General features: G+C 40.9%; 1 protein-coding gene across 1 annotated transcript in view; it reads right to left on the reverse strand.

The window, feature by feature from the left end:
• Positions 1-8,129, reverse strand: part of LOC136884661 (gastrula zinc finger protein XlCGF7.1) — a 73,773-nt gene extending 65,644 nt beyond the window's left edge. The window contains exons 1-2 of the mRNA XM_068230137.1: positions 7,904-8,129; positions 5,475-5,569 (exon numbers count right to left, since the gene is read on the reverse strand). Coding sequence (XP_068086238.1) covers positions 5,475-5,549 — 75 coding nt within the window. The 5' untranslated portion in view covers positions 5,550-5,569; positions 7,904-8,129. The remainder of the gene's footprint in view (positions 1-5,474; positions 5,570-7,903) is intronic.
• Between the last annotated feature and the right edge of the window lie 19,845 nt (positions 8,130-27,974).

Here is a 27,974-nt window from a genome sequence, read left to right on the forward strand (position 1 = left end):
ATCCATGTAAACTATGAACAGGAAAGGTGAAAGATTACAGCCTTGTCTAACTCCTGTAAGTACCCTGAACCAAGAACTCATTCTACCATCAATTCTCACTGAAGCCCAATTGTCAACATAAATGCCTTTGATTTTAATGATCTACCTTTAATTCCATAGTCCCCCAATATGGCGAACATCTTTTCCCTCGGTACCCTGTCATATGCTTTCTCTAGATCTACGAAACATAAACATAACTGCCTATTCCTCTCGTAGCATTTTTCAATTACCTGGCGCATACTGAAAATCTGATCCTGACAGCCTCTCTGTGGTCTGAAACCACACTGGTTTTCATCCAACTTCCTCTCAACGGCTGATCGCACCCTCCCTTCCAAGATTATTATTATTATTATTATTATTATTATTATTATTATTATTATTATTATTATTAATGCACTGTGACCACAGAGGTGTACGTCTGCCTGCTGATTCGACCTGTTGTGCTGTTGCCATTCATGAACAACATTCCCGGGGTTGTTTTCCAATAGGATAATGCACACCCTCATGCAGCTGCTGTAACCCAATGTGCTCTACAGAAGGTCAACAGGTTGCCTTGGCCTAATCGATCCCCTGATCTGTCTCCAGTCAAGCACATATAGGATATCAATGGACAATTCCAGCGTCATCAACAACCAGCATTAACCGTCCTTGTATTGACTGACCAAGTGCAACAGGCATGGAACTCCAACCCACAAGCTAACATCCAGCACCTGTACAACATAATGCATGCACATTTGCATGCCTGCATTCAACTATCAGGTGATTACACTGGTTATTAATGGACCAGCATGGCACATTTGCAACGGCTTTCCTCGTACAGATATTAACCTGTAGTCTTGTACCTTCAATCAATTAAATATGTTACCTCAACAAATATATTGCCAAAATTTCTGTATTCTACATTCCTTGTTTCATGGTATTTGGATATTTTTTTCACCCAGTGTATTTCTGCAGTAAATGAAATGGAGTATGACTTTTAGTGCCGAGAGTGTGCAAAGACATGTTCGGCTCGCCAGGTGCAGGTCTTTTGTTTGACACCCGTAGGCGACCTGCGCATCATGATGAGGATGAAATGATGATGAAGATGACACATACACCCAGTCACCTTGCCAGCAAAATTAACCAAGGACGGTTAAAATTCCCCACCCTGCCAGGAATAGAACCCGGGACCCATGTGACCAAAGGCCAGCACGCTAACCATTTAGCCACGCACTGGACATTTTGCCTGTAATGATGGTATTTATTAATTTACTGCTTATTTTACTGTTGATTTGCATAAAAGCAATTATTATCCTCTATTTTAAAAAAATAGTTACAATGAAATTCCATTGATACGATTCACTCATATAACCTGGGTAGGGACGGAATAAGCTGATGGCGCTGGGCAAGCAATGAAGCAGAAAACAAATAATTAAAAATAGGAAAGAAAATCACAGGTGTGATTACAAGCAAACAGCCTTTATATTATTCACAGGTGGATACAGATTTCTTATCATAAATGGGTCCAGGATGTTCATACCATAAAACCTTCTTTTCTTACAACCCAGAAATACAGCATGAAGCCCTGCTGAGGATCATTCTTTGGATTATTTTGCCATTACAAGAATAGTATAACTGCAGTAGAGGAAACTATGCCACAATTGAGCATCCCAAAATAAATTACATGGTGGTCACCACAAACCAAATCTCTTCTTTCACAAAAAGTAACAAAGAAAGAAAGTTAAAATAGGACACAAAAGGGGAATAGAGTAAAAGCATAAAGTCAATAAAACAAATATGGTTGCTCCCTTTTGGGAAGTGCTTGACACCATCTAACAAGGGGTGGCCACGACGTTCAGATCACAGATTATCTTCAAACTTTGTACACTTTTAGTAGTCCATTAGGACAACACAATATGCAAATAGTAAGGCATTCTTGAGAAAATAACAAGAGAAGTTTTCACATCGAATATAGACCAGTGCATTGCGATAATGAGCACAATATGGCAGCGGTCGAGTGGTTAGCATTCAAGCTCCGTAATTGCTGGATTGAGTCTCTCTCTTTTTTTTTTTTGCACTTGGCATATTCTTTAATATATATTAAAATTCAAAGGTAATGTAATAGAAAAATATGTAGGTTGAGTCAATAAGTCATGGCAACTATTTTCTTCCTCGCAAAAAGGAGACAACACAGAAAATATAAGATATGCATTTGGAAATGTACTGTATGTACTTGCGTATGATGCCACTAGATGATGTATGTAAACAACAGTGTGGGTCTAAGCATGCTCCCAAGTTCAGTGTGAGAGTGAGAGCGCAACAAAATGCAAGTCAACGACCAGGAGCAATGATCGTATATTAAAATAGCAGTTCTCCACGGCAGAGATGCACGCCAAACCCATGCAGAGCTGCGGGAAGCATTAGGTGTGCATGCCATGCCCTATAGAACAGTGACGAGGTGGGTGGAGACGTTCAAACGGGGTAGAGTATCAACTGCCGATTTGCTTCACCCAGGCCATCCAGTGTCCATAGACAAAGATATATAGATAATGGTGATTGATTAGTCTGTAACCAGTGGAGACCTGTCCTTTGTAAGTAGTCTTGTGTATTTGCTGTCTATACCATAATAAAACAATGTTTACCAATGGGCTGTGTTCTGTCACTTTCCTACGAGAATCTCCTGAAGTCAGAATATGTCTTCAGGCACTATGCGTAAGTACATTTGAGTATTAGATGATGTTTTTGCCAAACAAGGTGACAACATGCTGAGTTAGATCGTAATGGGAGACAAAACATGGGTTTCATATATCACGCCCGATTCGAAGCAACAGAGCATGGAATGGAGACACACACATTCACCTGTAAAGGTGAAAGCCAAACAGACTCTGTCCCAGTGCAAGATCATGGTTATCAGAACAGACAGCAAGGTTCTATGAAGAGGATATTCAAAACTTAGTTGAAAGGTATGATAAATGTTTAAACAAACTTGGATGCTATGCTGAAAAATAAAGTATGTAGAATCTGCAAATAAATGTAGTGTTTGAAAATCGTGTTTCTGTGTAGTTGTTTTCAAATGGCCCTTAATTTAAGTTAATAAACTTCACTGTTTGTCCGTACTGAACGAAGATTACAAATTTTTTTTTTTTTTTTTTTTTTTTTTTTGTAATCTTAGTTCAATACGGAAAAACAATGACGTTTATTAATTTAAAATACGGTGGATCCAAAAACTTTTTTTAAAAAGGTTGTAAATGGCCCTTACTTAAAAATCATACCTTGTAAAAGGCAGGATACAAAACACGCAAGTTGTATTGGGAAAGGAGTCTGATTTTACAAAAATATGTAAGTTTAACTTAAAAGATTCCCTTTACTCCTGAAGACCGCATATATGATGTGGGAACATTAATATTCACGCCCACATGAATGCATTGGAACACATACTTTTCTCAAACGAAAATGTTTCAAACCCAAAGCAAAATCTGCTAACAATGCCAGTATATGTTTAAGGTTGAAACTCATTCATATATTGAAGTAATCAATACTCGTAAGAATGATACTACAGCCATCTAGTATGACAGAGTAGAACTACGGTCCAGAGATTAACACGTTGAAGACGAGCATCGTGTGCCACATGTCGATGGTAATGTTCTGTGGAGAACAAGCGATGTACACTGTACAGCGTTGAGTTCTAGTGCTTATATACCACTTCAATGTATTACAAACTTTAGCAGAGTGCTGAAACTCATTCCGAAGTGCTTCTAGTTCATTAAAAAAAACTAGGTAGCAGCACATCATTGAAACCAAATTCTATTGTCACACTAAGTTGGTACCACCGAAGCAGCTTCATAGCCTTATGGTTTCGCGTGGTCGATGACTAGAGCCAATTTCCACAATTAATGTATTTTTTCATTTCTCATTAGTATGTATATTGTGTATCATAAATGTATCATAGTATGTGAGAATACGTAACTTTTCATGTTTATAATATGCAAAGTGAAAATTTAAAAAATTGAAAGTAGAAGAAAAAGGTTTTTTAAATTTATTTACAATTTTGAAAAACAAGGTATGCATGCATAGCTCAAACATTGCTGATTCAAAAATAGGTTTGTGACTAAGTAAGGTTATCATTTATTTTTGTATAAAAATGTGAAAGCGCACTAAAATTCTCAATACCAACAACACTGACTACTTGAAGGCGAATCTGAATGATGTTATCTTCAACTCATTTGTTAACAAAAAGGCCACACTTTCCAGTGTCGACTCCGTTAAATGTAACTTAAAAGCTCTTCAGCCTGTCAAACACACAAGTTAAATACTTAAATATTATACTACAACATTCATCTCAAGGACCTTATGAAATCTATCTCCTTAAGATATCAGGAATTCCATTTGCAGAGCAACGATAATCCGAATGGCAAGCTAACAATAATTATGGTGAGTGGCCTACACAGAACTTTAGTGCAGGTCTTTTGAGCTGATGATGTACAGTTAACCTGCATGTCTGTGAGGATTATCTATCATATTTCTAATGATGAAGACAGCAGACACATCCAGCTCCCAAGTCACTGAAATTAACCAATGAAGGTTAAAATCCCTGATCCTGCCATGAATGGAACCCAGGACCCCCTTGACCAAAGGCCAGCATGCTAACCATTTAGCCATGGAGCTGAATAATGGTGAGGTGAGAAAGAGGATAAGCTTGACTTGGATGTGGTGGAGGATGCAGGTTTATATGCACATTAACATGGAAAGCAGGAGGAATTCTGGCTACTAGTAACACAGCCTGTATGTGATTTAGACTGGATATATTTTACTGTTTGAGTAACATAGTCGGTCTGAAAACAGAGTGATGTAAAGAAAACCTCTTTTTGTGGAATACTGATAGTCGCTGCACCATCTTTGTTTCATCTAGATTCATTTTGACATAGCATTTTAGCATCCTGGAAGAATACACTTAAAAAGATCATCTTCTTCAGTTTCATATTTCCTAACAAGCATTCAATTTCCTCACTTTCTTTCTTCTAACAGACATCACTTCAGTCTAATTTCCTCCATTCTCACTACACCTCCTTTCCAGGTCCAGACCTTCAGCACCATTTGCCATTATGATCACATCCACCACATAGGCAAGAATCCTTACTGTATTTCCACTCAACTCAATCCATCCCTACCATCTGAGCCACATATAGCATGAACAATCAGTAATCTCTCTAAGCCTGTAACAATTTACCCCTAACAACCAATAACTTTTCCTTGCTACTCAATCATATGCCTATTCTAGGTCTACAAATGATACGCGTAATTGTCTATTCCTCTCATAGTATTTTACAATAAATGATTCATACTACAAATCTGGTCCGACAGCCCCTCTCTGGTCTAAAAAATTGCACTGGCTTTCATGCAATTGACTCCCTGCACCATTATCAATTATTACATATTATTTATAATAGTTAACTTACAAAGTTTGAGGGTTGTTCTTCTTCTGTATCCGAAGACCATACTGCCTCACATTTGACAAACACAGGATCCTCCATACTTTTTTTAACAAAATACCCTGCAAAATAGAAGCAATACAGCTCCTTAAATAATCCAATACCACACATATAAAATTTGAAAAACATCTTTGAAAACTGACTTAGATTTTGGGAATTCCAATAATACTCCCAGATGTATGTCCTTAGTCTGTGTCTCTGAGGGTGATTTAGTTTTATGGGAAGTAAACCTCTGGTAGATGAGCTTTTTCTGTTATGTCTAGTCAGAAGAAGAAGAAAAAAAAAAAGAAAAGGAGTTCAGTAAAACTGGACTAACTAGTTCACAAATGAGAAATTAAGAATATAGCATGGCACAGCTCACATGTAGTCACAGCATGCTGCACAATGTTTCCAAGTTAGGAACTATTCTCTCACTGGCTACCGGCAAGAGCATGACACAATACAAGATATGTCCAGCTAGCAAGAAGACCATTGGCCCCCAGGTTAGAGTCGCAAAGTGGCCCACAGACTTCTACCATCCAATATGACAGTACTGGATAGGGACATGGCCAATTGATACTTACGTAGAGGAAATACTATTACATCTGGCACATGCCATGACATGTCACTTTCAAACTCTAAAGTTTCATAATTCTTGGTCTGGGGTCTAAAAGCAGATGTTTTCCTTGATGCCATCTGCTTTTCCAGGTGGAAATCCAACATGGGATGTACAAGAATTTGGGCTACAGCTAGCCTGGTACAAGCCCAGGAGCTAATAATGCTATCTCTCCTACTGAAAATTGCACTGTATTCTTAAAAAAGGAATTAATAGCTAGTGTCACATACTGGCAGGAAACTTAAATTATCATAAGTTAATTCCCATCAACATCTATCACTGCTGGACACGCAAGTAGCCTACTCCATTAACAAAAGTGAGGCAGCCACAGACAGCATTCCTCACATAAAAGTCATACAATTATATTTCACCATACTAGCACAAAACAACTAAAAGTGCAATTTTTTTATTTTGCTGTGGTTTTTCTCTCCAGTTGTATTTTAGTGTGATCTAAATATAAATGTGTGAAAATGGCTAAAGTTATAACATTAGGCCCTTGAAGTAAAATTAATCTGCTTTACACTGGAGGGTTTTTTTTTTTAATACAAAACAGCTTCACCTGCAGATGCATGGATTTAAACTGGAAATTGAAGGAGAATTCATGCAGTTGTCGCGATTTTGTGCAGGCATTGTTCGGAATCTTTAGAAAGCTTATTTTTGCACTGGCACAGCAATTTGTTAGAAACAGACAGTCGCGATAAATCACAGCCTGTTACTTTGTCAGATACTTTGTGATGAAAATATCTGTAACAATATATCGTTCTGCACATGGATCATGTTCATAGGGCTACGTCATCTGCTGCAGCTCAAGGTCTATATCCGTTTTTCATTTACCAGTTACCTACGGCGACATTAAAGGCGTTAAATCATACCTTTTATCACAGTGTATTCATGAGCACAGTAGAGAGAATACCTATCTAGCAACTCTATATGTCAAGAGCTAGCTCACTGACCTCGATAGTTGCAGTCGCTTAAGTGCAGCCAGTTTCCAGTAATCGGGAGATGGTGGGTTCGAGCCCCACTGTTGGCAGCCCTGATGATGGTTTTCCATGGTTTCCCATTTTCACAACAGGCTGTACTTAATTAAGGCCACAGCCAATTCCTTCCAACTCCTAGCCATTCCCTCTCCCACTGTCGCCATAAGACACATCTGTGTCGGGGCGACGTAAAGCAACTTGAAAAAAATGGCTATTCCATGTTTCATACGTAGCATGAATCAAACAGATCAGTCCTAAGCTGGCAAATGAGGCATGTTCGAATACATAATATTTTTCAAGAAGTACTTGTCCCATTTCAAAAATAATCACAGTGCTGAATTTGTAATGTTTGCAGATTTAAGGCTTTGTGTACAAATTAGCGTGGTACTGTTTATAAAAAGCGAAGTTAACACCACGATCTCAGAAAATATTAACATCATGATGCATATTAGCCCTGTGGTACCATTACTGAGAGTGAAAACAAAATGTCACGAGTTATTTGAGGTGGACAACTTCACTCAATAACTCTGTATATGGGAGGAATCTTTGCATTAAATTCATAAATTCATTATTTTTAAATCTACGTTAAGTAATGTAAATAATTGGTATTCCGAAAACACGACACTGGTAATCACATTCCGCTTGTTAACTTATTGCGTATGCATTATTAAACTTCAAATGATAAATGTGATATTTTTTTTTTTTTTTTTTTTTTTTTTTTTTTTTTTTTTTTTTTTTTTTTTTTTTACTTCCAAGTCCCGAATCTTCCGATAAATACTGCCGGACATTGTCATCATATCGATTAGACGTATTTCCATACTGACCGGCCGCGAACACAGAGTGACCATGTCGATAATCATACGCTGAATGCTGACTCAATCACAGATACACCGGTCACAGATATTCTGAAATATCATTTAAGCTCATCTCTAGTTAGTAACTAAAAGTTAAGACCGTCACTTCGTTGCTGAACCAGTCAGCCGCGAATTCTGAACAGCATGACGGCCAGTTCAACACGGAAACATTTCCTTCGTACAGAACAGTGGACTATTAAACTTTCATTTAAAATTGTCGTAAAAAGGTTCTGAAGAAGTAAAAAGCTGTGACAGTAATATTTCCAGACCAAATCAAGTGCTTATCTCCCAGCATAAGTCTTAAATCAGTGACAAGCACTGTTAATGTTTAGAAAGAAATTGTACAATCAATACCGGCTGTAACCGTAAATTTTAAAAAATAAAATAAGAGCTTTTTATCATAGCTACAACGTATTTGAACTTACCTCCTGTCAGAATAAAACAAAATTCCAGTTCGATGTACTAGGAGAAGTTCTTTCTATATTTCGAAATTATAGAAAACTGAAAGATGTCACTGAAAACTGTTTTCAGTATAAGACTAATGTTTGGTCGTGTTATAATGCCGATATTTAACGCGGAGAGGTGAAGAATATAACACATTTACCCTTACAGACAGCGGCCGTCCTGTGGCTTCGAGTCCCCGAACAGGAGCGGAGGAAGCCGAATGTAGTATTCTTCTTTTTTCAAAATAATTTGATTGACTTCCTTGATTGCGGTTTACCCAGTGTAGGGATAGGCTTAGCAGTTATTTTTTGATTAACGGTTATAACTGGAGTGGTTACCTGCAAATAACAGAAGGATACTGTAATTTAATGTAAAATACGTGCTTAAATAACTATGGAAAAGCCACGGCAAGTGCTTAACAGGAGCATGAACAAGGAATACAACAAAAGAATGTATCCATCATCATTAAAAAATAATGTTAATTAAATGCTGCAATAAGTTGCATAAATTCTGATTACTGTGATGGCAACTGGTAACGAGTACGGCCGCGCGTCTTTACCCTTTTCCTTCATAATGCCCGTAACTGCACAAAAACACGCGTCAGTACTGATTACTTCAGGCGATCACCGGTAGCGTGCAGGACCGCGCGGTGCCCTCGTTAACCGAGTACACGCGAGTACTGCCAAGCCGCTGTTATTTCAGTAACTGGGTACCGGTATCTCCTGTAATCGTTACAACCCCAAGCGCGTACTGGCAAATACTTTAATATGATAATACCGGACAGCTTGCTGTTTTCAGCGAGAAAGTCGATAGTGCTGCTACCTACATGGCTTGGTGTGACCAACTCTTCAATAACATATTGTCATCTGTATGATTCTTGGCGCACTGCCGTGTTGTTTATAATGTATCAGTGTTTGTCACTAAATAATCTTACATTGCAGTTATATTCTAAGAAAAGTGTTATGCGCTGAACAAATTACCCACAAGCTAATGGGCATGGGAACTGATAAGGACAGCAAGTATTAAAAAAGTTATGACCTCGCATCTGTGTTGAGGTTACATTCTATGACCCTTATATTAAGAAAATCAATCAAATACTCTACTGAAATGTTAGTGGGACGTAAAAACAATAATATTAACACATATGGAACTCTAGTATACTCAAACTTGAGGGTCCACATTGTTAAACAGTACCATAAATTTCACAAACAAAAACTTGTGGGCCTGTAGCGTAATGGTTATCACGGTAGTCTTGAAGTTGAAAATTGAAGGCCATGGGTTTCGAATCCAGTCATTTTACTGTAAGAAAATAATAATAATAATAATAATAATAATAATAATAATAATAATAATAATAATAATAATAATTTTCTTTACGTCCCACTAAGTACTTTTACGGTTTTCGGAGACGCCGAGGTGCCGGAATATAGTCCCCCAGGAATTCTTTTACATGCCAGTAAATCTACCTACACGAGGCTGACGTATTTGAGCACCTTCTAATACCACCGGACTGAGCCAGGATCGAACCTGCCAAATTTGGATCAGAAGGCCATCGCGTCAACCGTCTGAGCCACTCAGCCCGGCGTAAGAAAATTCTTCTTTATCTGTTTACCCCCCAGGGTCGGTTTTTCCCTCGGACTCAGCCATGGATCCCACCTCTACCGCCTCAAGGGCAGTGTCTTGGAGCTTCAGAATCTGGGTCGGGGGATATAACTGGGGAGGATGACCAGTACCTCGTCCAGGCGGCCTCACCTGCTATGCTGAACAGGGGCCTTGCGGGGGCATAGGAAGATTGGAAGGGATAGACAAGGAAGAGGGAACGAAGTGTCCGTGGCCTTAAGTTAGGTACCATCCCGGCATTTGCCTGGAAAAGGATGGCCACTTCCAGGATGGCTGAGGTGGGAATCGAACCCACCTCTATTCAGTTGACCTCCCGAGACTGAGAGGACCCCGTTCCAGCCCTCGTACCACTTTTCATTTTCGTGGCAGAGCCTGGAATCGAACTCGGGCCTCCGGGGGTATTAGCTAATGACATGAACCACTACACCACAGAAGCGGGCAAGACAATTATTTCAGTGTATTACAGGCATAGGCTTGAGCACCAGTCCAACTAATTTAATACGTGTGTATGGTAATGCTTCATGCATAAATTTGTGAAAGAGACTTTAGGAAATTCTGAACACTTCTTCTTTGTCAAGAACATCCTAGTTCATTCACCGTAACCCCAATGTATTATACATATTATGTATTTCTGTCTTCAGAGGTGAAACAGAAAATTCAAAGTACAGCAAAAACGAGAGAGCAGCGTGAGCTTAGTTCTCCTGTAGCATTCGGGAAGATCGGCCGTATCGAAGAAGAAGTAGAAGAAGGAGAAGAAGAAGAAGAAAAGAAGTAAAAATAATGGATCAGAACTCCTGCTCCTTAATTACAGCTTCTCTTTTCCAAAATTGTTATAAATCATGGATGTTGTTAAGTTATCTGCCCGCTCTGGCGCTTTGGCTGAATGGTTAGCGCTTCGTGCCCCCCGTTTTTATGATACCTTCATTCTTCGGAGTGTTGGATCTCTTCCATTTCCCTTCTGATTAGTGTTAATAGAGGATGGATGGCCAGTTGTACTTCCTCTTAAAAAATAACCACCACGGAAAGGTCAGCGTACTGGCCTTCGGTTCAGAGGACCCTGGTACGATTCCCGACTGAGTCGTAGATTTTATTCGCGTCTGTTAATTCCTGTAGATCGGGGGCTACGGGTTTGTGTTCGTATTCATACGCATCTTCAAATATATACAACACATCACACGAGAAACAACCACAGAAACACGAGGTAGTGAATATATATCCCTCCACTTACGATTGGTGATAGGAAAGGCATCCGGCCGCAAAACTAGGCTAAGTCCATACAACGTCCTTCGCCAGGCTAGAAGAAACTGGAGAGAGTAGGTAGTTGTTAAATATTTCCCCCAGAGGATGGTTGGATCCTCAAACAAATGCTGCTTTTAATTTTCAAGACATAGCGAAAGGCACGGGTAACATAATGCTCGTTTGGAGGTTTATGAAAGAGGCATTTCATATTTTAAAATGTCATTCTTAATTATTATGATTATTCAATTTATTATTTTAACAAAAATATTTCCAATGAGTGTAGTGCATTCCTCTCAACTGTAGCATAGACGAGTATGCAGTTCACACCAACACGCTAGATGTCACCACCATCGCTGTTCGCACTCAACTCAATGCTGTTGAGATAGAGCTGTCCGGTATTGGTGTATTAAAGTATTTGGTACTGGTAAAGTTCCTTATTAACTTATTTACCAGCCACAACTCTATTAGAAATATCACTTCCTGTCTGAAACGTGTGGAAGGTAGACGCAAGTAGGGCTAGTTAAGCATCGTAATTTCCTCTTACGTACTATTTTCTTCGTCTCCATTGTACAACAGACACATCCATGTGGAAATATATTAAGCCGATCGGTTTAAAAAAAGGACGAAACTTAAAAAAAAAAAAAGGAATCCTACTTAATAACAGAGAACTGTACTGTACAATGAATATAAAAGGCACAGATAGACAACTATTTAAAGAAAAGCTGAGGCAGGAGCTGAATAGGAACTTGATATTTTAACAATGGTAATTACAATAATTAAAAAATATAACATAATGTTACCCTAAATAATATAAGAGGTAAATGAATGTAAAATAAAAGCTTAAATAAATATTCAGAGAAACAATACAACTTTGCTTCAGATTGCATCGACACAGAAAGGTCTTATGGCGACGATGGTATTAGGAAAGAGCTAGGAGTGCGAGGTAAGCGGCCTTGGCCTTAATTAAGGTACATCCCCAGCATTTGCCAGTTGTGAAAATGGGAAACTACGGAAAACCATCTTCAAGGCTGCCGACAGTGGGGTTCGAACCCACTATCTCCCGAATACAAGCTGATAGCTACGTGGTTCAACCCACTTGCCCCGTACATAAGAGAGAAAAACCAAGACAACTGCTAAATGGGAACTTAAATTTTTAATAATATTGTAACAAAAATACAACAAATTGAACTCGACATAATAGACCTATACTTTGTAAGAATAATATAATTGAATGCAAAATGCAAGCTTAAATAACTGTGTTATTTGTCCAACAATTATCCTTTATCTCTGCGAAGTCGGGTATGTTTCTTTTTTTTACAATTTTGGTTTACGTAGCACCGACACAAATAGGTCTTACGGCGTGATGAGATACGAAAGGGCTAAGGGCGGAAAGGAAGCGGTCGTCGCCTTAATTAAGGTACAGCCCAACATTTGCCAGGTGTGAAAGTGGGAAACCACGCAAAACCATTTCAGGGCTGCCGACAGTGGGGTTCGAACCCACTATCTTCCGGATGCTGCAAGCTCACAGCTGCGCGCCTCTAACCATGCGGCTAACTTGCCCGTTAGGGTCGGGTATGAAGTGAGATGAAGGTTCGTAGCATTTTTTTACGATCGGATGCCCTTCCTGGCGTCAAACTCGTCACAGGACTTAATGACAGTTTCGATATTTACAGGTAATAAAAACCAAACCAAACCCCATGGCACTACAGCCCTTGAAGGGCCTTGGCCTACCAAACGACCGTTGCTCAGCCCGAAGGCCTGCAGATTACGAGATGTCGTGTGGTCAGCACGACGATTCCTCCCGGCCGTTATTCTTGGCTTTCTAGACCGGCGCCGCCATCTCACCGTCTGATAGCTCCTCAATTCTAATCACGTAGGCTGAGTGGACCTCGAACCAGCCCTCAGGTCCAGGTATAAATCCCTGACCTGGCCGGGAATCGAACCCGGGGCCTCTGTGTAAGAAGCAGGCACGCTACCCCTACATTTACAGGTAATATCAGCAGATAATAATAATAATAATAATTGTGCCTGGCGGTACACCTCCACGCCGCTTATTTAAACTTTGCGCCAGTTGAAACTCCCCTACTGGAAGAAGCCTGAACTTTGTCTTATGTGTTAATTTGCAAGTTACCCTGAAGATGCCACTACTTGGAAAATTTGAAGTTTCTGAACTGTGTTGTTTTCGATGTATTTTTGTTTTGCTTATTGTAAGAAGTGTGAACATTCTCTTCTAGAGGACACTACTGAAGAACTACAACGGTGCACCCTAGTGCGAAGTGAAAGAACTGTTTGTTTTTTTGAGAAAATTTAATTTCAAAAGTTTGTTCTTTGCTAAATTTCTTTCAGTCATTGTTTAAGTTGGCAATATTAACCCTTTCTTTCCCCTTTTTTGAATTTAGCCAATCCCGAATTTCTCGAATTAATTTTCCACCAATTATATGTTTCTTCTTCGTATTGTGTAGGGGGTTTCTAGGTGAACCAATAAAATCCTTGTGGGAGGGTGTTCTCATTCCAAAAACGCCTCGAACTTTCCGCGAGAGTATATAAACTGCTGATTTTCGGGTCTCGGTGCCACTTCAGTACCATCTTTCAGTGTGTAAAGTACATAGCAGGGGGCGGGAAGCGCCTCTTTCTTCGGGAAGCAGTTCAACACCAAGGTAATGGCCTTTTAATAACTTCTTTTCTTGCTAGCTCAGCAGTTTAACTCTCGGGGCGGGTCCGAAGCGTTTCTACTATGTAACTTTCCCTAAAATGTAAAGACTCAGCCTCTATTCTCTTTCAAAACTACATATTGGGATAGAGAGTGCTTACCCCTCTCGATCTCCCACTCATATTGCTTTGAGGTGAACTTATTTTCACAACCGTTTCTTCACTTCTAATGTAACATAAATTGTTTCCTTCTAAAAGTCACCTCTTTAGTATGGGATTAGCCCTTGCATTAACGGCCTAGTGCCAAGTAGGTTTTAAACACATGTATTAGGAGTGCAGATCGCCTCCTCTCAATTGTTATTTTAGAGGTCAGGTAATTAACCTTTTTCTCACTTAATAGACCTCAGTAGGTTGGGTATGTTACCCCTGTGTATATGTCCTTAGAGGACAACTTGAAGGTGGAGTTTGGTGTGGCCTTTGATAGGCTTAAAGCTGAAAGCGAGTGCCTCTTTTTCGAAAATTGAGTGTTGTATGCCTCGAGGAGGCTTTACTGTGTAATTTGGAGCAAGTGCTCCTGGGCTTAATTGGGGTCTTCTGCCCCTTTGTTGAATTCTGTATATCGTAAAGTTGGGCTAATTGCTCAAGAATTGTGTGTCTGGCTCTCGGAGCCCCAAATCCTGTAATTGTACATTCTCGATTAGTGGTTTTGCTACTCTGTACCTGCCATTATTGTTATTTCTTGTTTTTTGCTAAGAAAATATAACCTTGTTAAATTTTAAATTCACTTTAATTTCGTAGCCTGAGACCTGTTCACCCCCCGCACCTTCTTTCACCTCTAACTACCACGGAAAACTCCGTAACAACAATAATAATAATAATAATAATAATAATAATAATAATAATAATAATAATAATAATAATAATAAAATACCGAGCGAGTTGACTACTTGGTTTAGGGCACGTAGTCGACAGCTGGAGAGTTTGAACCCCACTGTCGGCATTTCTGGAAATGGTTTTTCGTGCTTTCCCATTTTCACACCAAACAAATTAAGGTCACGGTCACTTCCTTCCCAGTCCTAGACCTGCCCTCTTCCATTGTCGCCATAAGACCTGTCTGTGTAGGTGCGACGTAAGACAAGTCCACTAATAATAATAATAAATAATATAATTATATGTTATAATCATTCTTCAACTGTTATAGCTTTTTGAGAGATGCCTGGATGGCGGTATTTCGTCCTGGAAAGAGGTTCTTTTCACCTTTAATTTACTGACACGAGTCTCTTAAATTGGATTCCGCAACACTGAGCAAAGAGAGGGAGAGAGAGATAAAACCCATAGAACACTTATGCTCTTGCCCTCCTTTTACCTTCCCTGCTTGCATTTAAAAAAATGAACAAAAAATTGGTTTACTTATAAAATACTTATCTCGACTGCTGGCACTGTTATTATTGAGTTAATTGTTGGATGGATCCTTTCCACGTGCTTCTTTTTTAAGTTTTGCTGTTTACTTTACGTTGCTATGTCACAGACGACGATGAGGACAGGAACGGCCCAGGAATGAGAAGGAAGCTGCTGTAGCCTTAATTAAGGTACAGCTCCAGCATTTGCCTGGTGTGAAAATGAGAAACCACGGAAAACCATCTTCAGGGCTGCCGACAGTGGGATTCGAACCCACTATCTCCCGGATGCGAGCTCACAGCTGCTCGGTCAACTCACCCGGTTATTTTTTTTATTATTATTATTTGATGTGGAAAATTTGTAAGAGCATTTCTTCCCGCACATAGAACATTTAGCGAACTCACGATCTATTACGGAAAAATATGACCACATAGAGCTCGTCTTTGCCCTCTTCATAACGTTGACGATATAAATGCACGGTAACAACTCAATACTGGTCAGTAAAATACTATAAAAATAATAGTTAATAGAGGCGCAGTGGTTTAGTTGGATCGGAACGCCGTTCCGGAAAATATTTTCCCGCTTTAGAATGACGTAACATTTTTACATTCAGTAAGAAAATCTTATAGTCCGCCTCGGTGGTGTAGTGGTTAGCGTGATTAGCTGCCACCCCCGGAGGCCCATGTTCGATTCCCGGCTCTGCCACGAAAATTTGAAAAGTGGTATGAGGGCTGGAACGGGGTCCACTCAGCCTCGGGAGGTCAACTGAGTAGAGGTGGGTTCGATTCCCACCTCAGCCATCCTGGAAGTGATTTTCCGTGGTTTCCCACTTCTCCTCCAGGCGAATGCCGGGATGGTACATAACATAAGGCCACGGCCGCTTCCTTCCCTCTTCTTTGCCTATCCCTTCCAATCTTCCCATCCCTCCACAAGGCCCCTGTTCAGCATAGCAAGTGAGGCCGCCCGGGCGAGGTACTGGTCATTCTCCCCAGTTGTCTGAAGCTCCAGGACACTGCCCTTGAGGCGGTAGAGGTGGGATCCCTCGCTGTGTCCGAGGGAAAAGCCGACCCTGGAGGGTAAACAGATGATGATGATGATGATGATGATGATGATGATGATGATGATGATGATGAAAATCTTATAATCTATACATAGCGCTGAAACGTCATGGGTGTACTCTGGCGGACTAATATCGAACCTTACGGTTTTATGTTCATAAGATACGGTCGTTTTTACATTCCTGGGTGGTTTTCTGGTTCTCTAAGGATGGCTACACTGTTATTGGATTCGGAGAGCAGGAAGTGAGCACAACGTTCTTCCACTCGTTATGTCTGTGTAAATCCAAGTTTTATTTTATGTTTTGCTCAATGTGTTGCTGTGAAGCAGATATGGAATCTCTCTGCAGTTAATGAATATCAGTAGCCCCATAGTACCTTCCAAGTTTTTCAGTGGCTGTGAAAGTGAGTTGTGAGTGTGACCATGAGTTTACTGAATTGGCTGGGTTCAAAAAACGTGCTGCGGATGCAGATAAAGAATCAAAGAATACTAAAAAGATGTGTGATGGCTCAAGTAAAAATGAAACTGAATGGAGTTTCGAGAACATTATTTTCTTTAAAGACGTGAGTATAAAGACAGATCCTGGGTTAAATGTTGCTGAAACGTGTGACGCAGATTCAAGGGAGAATCTAGGTTATGGTTCTACACCTTCTACCATCGAATGTGAAATTCAAGGACTCAGCTACCGAAAACAAGGTTTTCCCGACTGTTGGAACGAGTCTCAGTACCGTTATTTTTTTGTCAGAGGACAAGTGGTTATTTTGCAGAAAATAAAAATTTAGGCTGCAATATATCGTCGATTCACCGGTAAAACGTTGTATCCCACAATACTCTTCCTATCAATTATTCTCCTTAAGACTGGTTACGCCTCCCAGCCACACATGGATACGCAGTCCATCAGAACAATGTCCGTTGTGTTCGTTTTCCTATGTCGACGATTAAACGAAAATGAACCTTACATGCATGCCCTAGGAGTGCGTAAATACGTAATGCAAACGTACATTCCTACAGTATGGTACTGTAAGGTTCATTTTCCATCACACGTGGGCATAGGAAAATGAACACAACAAAATTTGTTCTGATGGACTGCATATCCATACGTGGCTGGGAGGCGTGACCAGTCTTAAGGAGAATAATTGATAGGAAGAGCTTTGTGGAATACAACCTTTTACCGGTCGTGCGACGATATGTAAAGAGGAAAGTAAGGTACCTAAATTAGGATTACGATTTTCTAAAGGGACAGGACTTAAGCTAATGAAAGTATGGGTAGAATGCAAGGTTCATCCCAAAGGAAATGATATTAATCAACAAAAAATAAACCATACATACATACATACATACATTATCATTATAGACTGTTATGCCTTTCAGCGTTCAGTCTGCAAGCCTCTGTGAATTTACTAAACGTCGCCACAATCCTCGATTTACAACTAGTGTCGTAGCCTCATTTAGTTCTATACCTCTTATCTTTAAATCGTTAGAAACCGAGTCTAACCATCGTCGTCTTGGTCTACCACTACTTCTCTTACCCTCCATAGCAGAGTCCATTATTCTCCTGGGTAAACTATCATCCTCCATTCGCCTCACATGACCCCACCACCGAAGCCGGTTTATGCGTACAGCTTCATCCATCGAGTTCATAACTAAATTAGCCTTTATCTCCTCATTCCGAGTACCCTCCTGCCATTGTTCCCACCTGTTTGTACCATCAATCATTCTTGCTACTTTCATGTCTATTACTTCTAACTTATGAATAAGATATCCTGAGTCCACCCAGCTTTCGCTCCCGTAAATCAAAGTTGGTCTGAAAACAGACCGATGTAAAGATACTTTCGTCTGGGAGCTCACTTCCTTCTTACAGAATACCGTTGATCGCAGCTGCGAGCTCACTGAATTAGCTTTACGACACCTTGATTCAATCTCACTTACTATATTACCATCTTGGGAGAACACACAACCTAAATACACTGACTGACAGAGCAAATGCAACACCAAGAAGGAGTGGTCAGAACTTTATGCCAATTGCAGGGTAGACTGACGTCACTGAGGTATGCTCATGATGTGAAATGCGCCGCTGTGCTGCGCACGTAGCGAACGATAAATGGAACACGGCGTTGGCGAATGGCCCACTTCGTACCGTGATTTCTCAGCCGACAGTCATTGTAGAACGTGTTGTCGTGTGCCATAGAACACGTGTATAGCTACGAATGCCAGGCCAACGTCAACGGAGGCATTTCCAGCAGACAGACGACTTTACGAGGGGTATGGTGATCGGGCTGAGAAGGGCAGGTTGGTCGCTTCGTCAAATCGCAGCCGATACCCATAGGGATGTGTCCACGGTGCAGCACCTGTGGCGAATATGGTTGGCGCAGGGACATGTGGCACGTGCGAGGGGTCCAGACGCAGCCAGAGTGACGTCAGCACGCGAGGATCGGCGCATCCGCCGCCAAGCGGTGGCAGCCCCGCACGCCACGTCAACCGCCATTCTTCAGCATGTGCAAGACACCCTGGCTGTTCCAATATCGACCAGAACAATTTCCCGTCGATTGGTTGAAGGAGGCCTGCACTCCCGGCGTCCGCTCAGAAGACTACCATTGACTCCACAGCATAGACGTGCACGCCTGGCATGGTGCCGGGCTAGAGCGACTTGGATGAGGGAATGGCGGAACGTCGTGTTCTCCGATGAGTCACGCTTCTGTTCTGTCAGTGATTGTCACCGCAGACGAGTGTGGCGTCGGCGTGGAGAAAGGTCAAATCCGGCAGTAACTGTGGAGCGCCCTACCGCTAGACAACGCGGCATCATGGTTTGGGGCGCTATTGCGTATGATTCCACGTCACCTCTAGTGCGTATTCAAGGCACGTTAAATGCCCACCGCTACGTGCAGCATGTGGCACTCCCGTACCTTCAGGGGCTACCCAATGCTCTGTTTCAGCAGGATAATGCCCGCCCACACACTGCTCGCATCTCCCTACAGGCTCTACGAGGTGTACAGATGCTTCCGTAGCCAGCGTACTCTCCGGATCTCTCACCAATCGAACACGAGTGGGATCTAATTGGACGCCGTTTGCAAACTCTGCCCCAGCCTCGTACGGACGACCAACTGTGGCAAATGGTTGACAGAGAATGGAGAACCATCCCTCAGGACACCATCCGCACTCTTATTGACTCTGTACCTCGACGTGTTTCGGCGTGCATCGCCGCTCGCGATGGTCCTACATCCTACTGAGTCGATGCCGTGCGCATTGTGTAACCTACATATCGGTTTGAAATAAACATCAATTATTCGTCCATGCCGTCTCTGTTTTTTCCCCAACTTTCATCCCTTTCGAACCACTCCTTCTTGGTGTTGCATTTGCTCTGTCAGTCAGTGTACTTGAAATTATCGACCTGTTCTAGCTTTGTATCACCAATCTGACATTCAATTCTGTTGAATTTCTTACCTACTGACATCAATTTAGTCTTCGAGAGGCAAATTTTCATACCATACTCATTGCACCTATTTTCTAGTTCCCAGATGTTAGACTGTAGGCTTTCGGCACAATCTGCCATTAGGACCAAATCGTCAGTATAGGCCAGACTGCTTACTACATTTCCACCTAAGTGAATCCCTCCCTGCCATTTTATACCTCTCAGCAGATGATCCATGTAAACTACGAACAGGAAAGGTGAAAGATTACAGCCTTGTCTAACCCCTGTAAGTACCCTGAACCAAGAACTCATTCTACCATCAATTCTCACTGAAGCCCACTTGTCAACATAAATGCCTTCGATTGCTTTTAATAATCTGCCTTTAATTCCATAGCCTCCAGTATGGCGAACATCTTTTCCCTCGGTACCCTGTCATAAGCTTTCTCTAGATCTACGAAACATAAACACAACTGCCTATTCCTCTCGTAGTATTTTTCAATTTACCTGGCGCATACTGAAAATCTGATCCTGACAGCCTCTCTGTGGTCTGAAACCACACTGGTTTTCATCCAGCTTCCTCTCAACGACTGGTCGCACCCTCCCTTCCAAGATGCCAGTGAATACTTTGCCTGGTATACTAATCAATGAGATACCTCGATAGTTGTTGCAATCCTTCCTGTTCCCTTGCTTATAGATAGGTGCAATTACTGCTTCTGCCCAATCTGAAGGTACCTTACAAACACTCCATGCTAATTTTACTACTCTATTAAGCCATTTCATCCCTGCCTTCCCACTATACTTCACCATTTCAGGTCAAATTTCATCTATTCCTGCTGCCTTATGTCAATGGAGTTTATTTACCATGCTTTCCACTTCCTCAAGCTTAATTTCACCAACATAATTTTCCTCCTCCCCATTTGCTTGGCTGTTCAAAACACCACCAGGATCATTTCCTTTTACATTGAGAAGATGTTCAAAATATTCCCTCCACCTCTCCAGTGATTCCCTGGGATCTATTATGAGTTCACCTGAATTACTCAAAACACTGTTCATTTCATTTTTCCCTCCCTTCCTAAGATTCTTTATTACTGTCCAGAAAGGTTTCCCTGGTGCTTGACCTAGCCTTTCCAAGTTGTTACCAAAATCTTCCCAGGCCTTCTTTTTGGATTCAACAACTGTTTGTTTCGCTCTGTTATTTTCATCTACGTACAACTCCCTGTCTGCCTCGGCCCTTGTTTGGAGCCATTTTTGATAAGCCTTCTTTTTACGTTTACAAGCTGCTCTCACTTCATCATTCCACCAAGATGTTCGCCTTTTCCCATCTTTACACACAGTTGTTCTTAGGCATTCCCTTGCTGTTTCTACTACAGCATCCCTGTATGCCACCCATTCACTTTCTATATCTTGAACCTGCTTACTGTCTACTGTTCGAAACTTCTCACTAATCTTATCCATGTACTTCTGTCTAATTTCCTCTTCCTGGAGATTTTCTACCCGTATTCGTTTGCAGACAGATTTCACTTTCTCTACCCTAGACCTAGAGATACTTAGTTCATTACAGATCAGATAATGGTCTGTATCATCGAAAAATCGGCGGAAAACTCGTACATTCCTAACAGATTTCCTGAATTCGAAGTCTGTCAAGATATAGTCTATTATGGATCTGGTACCCCTAGCCTCCCATGTGTAGCGGTGAATAGCCTTATGCTTGAAGAAAGTGTTCGTAACACTAAACCCATACTAGCACAGAAGTCCAGCAAACGCTTCCCATTCCCATTAGCTTCCATATCTTCCCCACATTTACAAATCTCCCTTTCGTATCCTTCATTTCTATTCCCAACTCTCGCATTGAAATCGCCCATTAGCACTATTCTATCCTTGCTGTTGACCCTGACCACGATGTCACCCAATGCTTCATAAAACTTGTCAACTTCATCCTCATCTGCACCCTCACATGGTGAATACACGGACATAATTCTTGTCCTAATTCCTCCCACTGACAAATCTACCCACATCATTCGCTCATTTACGTGCCTAACAGAAACTATGTTGCGTGCAATGGTATTCCTGATAAAGAGCCCTACCCCAGACTCTGCCCTTCCCTTTCTAACACCCGTCATGTACACTTTATAATCTCCTATATCTTCCTCGTTATCTCCCCTTACCCGAATATCACTTACTCCTAGCACATCCAGATGCATCCTCTTTGCTGACTCAGCCAGTTCTACTTTCTTTTTTCCATAAGCCCCATTAATATTGATAGCTCCCCATCGAATTCCATTTCGTTCGCCAAGTTGTTTCCAAGGAGTCCGTCGCCTGTCAAATGGGAGTGGGACTCCGTTACTCCCATAGGTTCGAGGCTTGCTTAAAATGTTCTGAGCTCGGTAGATTCATGAAGCAGGATGCTACCCTACTTACACATAGTCCAAGTGACGATCTCTCCTCTAACGGGTTATGGACCACCGGTGGATTGTATAGTCCTAGCCGCCTGAGCACAAGGAGGGACAGGACTCAGAATATGTCCGAGATGCCCACTCCCATTCCATAGTAACTAGTATCCCGACTCTCAGGACCACTTACTAGGCCACTCAGCCGTTGCCCATGGTTCACGAACTAGGACATGACTACAGTAACCCACAAACATGAAAAAATAAACCTCCGGAAAAAATATTTGAGCACAAAAATTCAGAATCTCACATAAAAGCTATGTTACAATAATCAGAATCTAATAAAAATATATTTGAAAGTTGTTTGGACACTATGAATGGCAAACACCTAGAAACCACCGTTCGAGTATTTCGAACAGCATACTCAATTGCGAAAAGAAGTAGACCCTTCGTAGACCTACAGGCTTATGTTGAACTTCAACAATTAAATGGTTTAAATACGTGACGAGTTCTTCATACAAATTTTATTTGTGCTAATATTATTGAACACATTTCACAGGAAATGAGAACTAAAATAGCAAAATCTGTTACAGAAAATCGGAAGAGAATCAGTATTATGATTGACGAATCAACAACAGTTAGTGTAAAATCTGTTTTAGTATTATGTTTGAGATGTGCTCTTTCAGATAATTCTGAAGTTGTTTCCTTTTTCTGGGACTTGACAGAACTTGAATAAACTACAGCAGATGTTATTACTCGAGAGATATTGAAGAATCTTGCTTCATATGTGATGAATTAAAGCTTTCTGGCAGAACATTTAGTTGGTCTAGCATGTGATGGGGCCTCTGTAATGTTAGGTAGAAAAATGGAGTTGGAGCACAGTTCTTAAAGTTATTTCCAGATATAGTAGACTAATCTGACACTGTTTAAATCACCGCTTGGAATTGGCCGTTTCTGATACAAGAAATGAAGTTACAGGTGTTAAGTATTTCCATTCTTTCTTTGACAAATTGTATTCTTTATACATCATGTCTCCCAAAAGTCAAAGGGAACTCAACATTTGTGCTGCTTCACTGGAACAAAGAGTTAAGAAGATTGGGAAAATGTTTACAACAAGATGGATAGCATCAAGCCAGAGAACTGTAAAAGCTATAGTGCACTAGTAAAACATTTTAATAAGGCCACTTCTACTTTGGATATCTGCTATGGTGATGAGAGTGTTGGCAACCTTTGTGACTTTTTCCACATATCAGATAAGAGGAGGTACATTAATGCTTTTAGAAAGTATGTCGTGACCAAGGAAATTTCAGTGGGGCTGATGCCTTTAATCAAGACTGTACAGACCATTCCCATCTCTTCAGCAGAAGCTGAAAGTGCTTTCAGAATCATGAATGAGATCCAAACCGAAAAGAGAAATAGACTGCTGGTTGGAAGAACAAGCGGACTTATTTTCATGAGCAGCGTTGAACCTCCTGTGCATATATTTAACCCACAACCATATGTCAAGTCATGGGTACGAAAGGGGAGACGTTCAGCTAATGAAACAGCTTGTCGGAAACATGAGGCCGCTGATTTTGACATCCAATACGAGTCCATTTGGAAACTGCTGAAATAATAAGGTGAGTTCCTGTAAATATTTTGTTCCAACTAAATCACTGTAGAGGCGGTTACTGCTGGCGAGTATGGCCGCGCGTTGCCATTGTTATCCGAGTTCACCCGAGTATTGCCGAGTTGCAGTTATTTCAGTAACTGGATATCTCCTGTAACCGTTACAAGCGCGTACTTGTTAGAAATACTCGTTACGTTATTTACCAGCCATCACTATTACCCAGTCACTTGCCCCATAAATTAACCACCAAACTATGGAGGAGACATTAAAGCATAGGGGAAGCCGAATGTCGTCCTTTGATTCGGTTTGTGAGCTTTGATTAATATTCTGTTAATCACATTCACTTCCTGTTAATCTAAATCGAAGTCCAATTGGTCACTAAACAATGTTATCAACATATAAACGACACGAAAATTGTTCACGATTTCTTGATCGATAAGCCCATCAATTTCAGAGCTTTAATTAATATTAATTTAGCAGCTGCCTCTGTGGATCCGTGGTAGAGTGTCGGCCTCCGGATTCCAAGATAGCGGGTTCAAACCCGGCAGAGGTAGTCGGATTTTTGAACGGCGGAAAAAAGTCCATTCGATCTTCCATGTCGTATGATGTCGGCATGTAAAAGATCTCTGATGACACATTTGGTGACAAAATTCATTAAATCTCAGCCATGGACGCCCAAGAGAGATCCAGTTTACTCTGTCTGCCATCTAGTGGGCCTAGAGTAAAACGGAACGTCGAAATTGACGAGCAAACAGCCAGATGGCTTCAAATCGAAATGTCTGCACACGGTAGCTGAGGCCATACGATTATTATATTTTTTATTATTATTACTATTATTATTAAAATTTAGTTAATTAAAGACAGAAGTCGCCATGCTGTTTCAGTCCCCCAGTAGCGGAGAAAGCAGACTTCCAAAGAATAATGGTCGGGGAGGCACATAGAATAAATTAGCACGTTATTATAAATCTTAAGCCAATAATTAACAAGTAAATACCGGTAGTACACTTTTTCATGTCGGATATTCACAATCCACAGTGCCACTAGCTGCTGCTTGCAGTAAAGAAACCGCGATGATGTGATCTTCCGCTACATCAGGCTTGGCAAGAGGTAGTATGCGATTGGACGTATTTCTTGTAGAAAATAGCCCTGTCTGTGGAACAATATTTCGCTTTATGGTCATAGGCATGGGTACTTGCTCATTTTGGTTGTGAACTGCTGCTGATGTTGCCTTTAAAGTTGCCGTGTATTTTTTAAGAACATCAAGTTCCTTGGTTGTGGGAATTACCTTAATTAATTCCAACAGTTCAGCAGTGATTACGTCCGTTTGTTATGATAAGGGAACTAAACTCTTACCACTTTCCTTTTTGCCGACCTGGGCCAGCATTTTGTCCTCTTAACTCAAGCACAAGCGTCATCACATACTGTACCGGGCGGTACATCTCTACGCGACGCAAGTTCATATCTTGCGCCAATTGAAACTTCTCTACTGGAGAAACCCGGAACTTTAACCACCGAACTAACTCTACTAGTTATCAGAAGATGTCACTGAGTGTTTTTTATTTGCTTTTGTTTTTCATTTATCAAGAAGTGTGGGCATTCTCTAACAGATGTCTCTACCCAAAACGATGGTAATACACTCTAGTGCAATGGAATGAACTCTCTTGAAGAAATTTTGTATTCATAAGTTTTGTCTTTACTAAATTTTGTTCTGTGGTTTGTGGGTTGGCATATTAATCCTTTCTTTCTGCCTGTTTTGAATTTATCCAATCAGTAATTTCTGTAATTAATTTTCCTCCAATCATAACTTTCTTCTTCAAATTTCCATGTGTAATTCTTTGTCTACCAATAAAAATTGAGGGGGGGGGGTGTCTACTCATTCTAGAAAGGTCTAGAATTTTCCATGAGGGTATAAAAACTGCTGATTTTCTTGTCTCGGGGCCACTCGTATAACATCTTACTCAGTGTGTGAATATGTAGCAGGGGGCGGGAAGCCCTCGTTCTTCAGACAGCAGTTCTTCAACAAGGTAATGGCCTTTTAACATTTTTATTTCTTGCTAGCTCAGCAGTCTAACTCTCGGGGAGGGTTCGAAACCTTTAATATGTAACCCATCTTTTTAAAATGTAAATTCCGTTTCAGTCTATGTAAAAACTACAAATCTCTTTTACCGTAAAGCGGGGTTAGAGAGTGCTTCACTCTCTCGAGCTCCCCTTCATTTTGAAATTGAGGTGACTACGTTTTCATAACCGTTTCTTCTCTTCCTTAATGTATTAAAGTGTTTTTCATACGAGTCACCTCCCTAGCTTGGGATTAGCCCCTGTGTATCGGCCTAGAGCCACTTAGGTTTTAATATTGTGTATTTAGGAGTGCAAGTTCACGCCTCCACTCCTTTCTGTATTTTGGGCCATTAACTTAACCTGATGTTTTGTTTTCTTCATGCGAAGGCCCTGTAGGTTGGGTATTAAATACCCCTGTTTCTTTGTGTGCCTTGAGGGCAGTTAGTGTAAAGTCAGTTTATGGCCTCTTAAATAGGCTTGACAAATTGAGAGCGGGTCAGCTCTTTCTTGTGTGTGAAAGGTGCCTCTGGGAGGCTTGAGGTTAAAAGTTGGGAGCAAGTGCTCCATGCAATTAGGGGTTTTCTGCCATTTGGTAATTTGTGGTTATGAGCTGAGGGCTCAGGAATTGTAACTTGGGGCACGTAGCCCAGAACTTGTAAGAACCCGAAACTCGGGCTTTTCTTGTAAATCTACTCTGGTACCTGATTTTGTTATTTCCCCTAGTGGAAACTGGTTTAAGTTTGGACTTTTTGATTGTGTACCTGATTTAACTTGTTGTTATTTGTTGTACGCTCAAAATTTTATGCCACCATTGTTAAGTTTTGAAAATATAACCTTGTTGAAATTTTAATTCATCTTTCGAACTTGTAGTTAGACCCATTCCAGCCCGCACCTTCTTTCACCTCTGACTTCCACGGGTAACTCCGTAACACATACTATAATGAGTCGATCAATATCTACAAGATTTTCTGCACGGTGTTCATTGCCGGTTTGATTATTTATTTATTTATTTACTTATTTATTTATTTATTTATTTATTTATTTATTTATTTATTTATTTACAATTCGCTTTACGTCACACCGACACAGGAAGGTCTTATGGCGACGATGGAACAGGAAAGAGCTAGGCACGGGAAAGAAGCGGCCGTGGCATTAATTAAAGGACAACATTTGCCTGGTGTGAAAATGGGAAACTACGGAAAATCATCTTCAGGGCTGCCGACAGTGGAGCTCGAACCCACTATCTCCCAGATGCAAGCTCTCCGGTTTGAATTTGATATACAGTGCGTGTGTGTTTACACAAATTCCATTTAATGCTGGAATCAGTGCACGTTCAGGAATACCTGTGTATGCACGTGTTACATTCACTGCAGATCAATTTGCATTTAACCCTAGAATGATAACAATACGCCTCATAGACGTTCATGCAAATGTAAATGCCCGCCAAAGCGAGCGACCTTGACAGGGCATCCCTACCCTCCAGCTATGCTTCAAACAGCGCTCCCCTCCCCCCTCCACGTGTGTCAGTCACATCCCAGTCGTGTTCCTGTCCACGTTCGGTGAGTAATAATCCCTCTTACGTAATGTAGTGCACCTGAGAGGCGCATAGTTACCATTTAATTTAAAGTTTTGTACGCCTCTCAGACGCATTGTTACCAATAATAGACGTATATAATAATACACTTTTCAGGAGTGTTTCAGCTTACACGCTCTACTTTTAGTATGGTTTATGGCGCATTGTAAGGAATCTTGTGCATCATACAATACGTCCTAAATTCGAGCCTTGTTATTCTTGTACAGGAATACTTATGACGTACTTTACATGACTTGACACTAACGTGAACTTCACTATTCCAGATGTCAAGGATGGAACATGGGAGGTCTAGAAAACAAAACATCGTTACCACTCAAGAAGAAATAGCTGCAGAGCTTCAGCTTCAAACACCCGAGTCTGAAACCTGTGACACAGAAGATGTAGAATTAGAAAATGCTACTGATTCAGATGATTCTCTCATTGACCCCGATTTTGATCCTGATAAGTGTGAGGATGAAGAGGAAACTGTCGTAGATATCTTACGACCGCCCTTTAACTCAAAGGCAACTCCAACAGTGTCTGGACTCAACATCAAGCCAAGAAAGGCCAGAGAGTTGAAGATGAGTGAACAAGGGAAGAAA

Source organism: Anabrus simplex, chromosome 13, assembly GCF_040414725.1.
Source record: "Anabrus simplex isolate iqAnaSimp1 chromosome 13, ASM4041472v1, whole genome shotgun sequence".
Taxonomy (NCBI): Eukaryota; Metazoa; Arthropoda; class Insecta; order Orthoptera; family Tettigoniidae; genus Anabrus; species Anabrus simplex.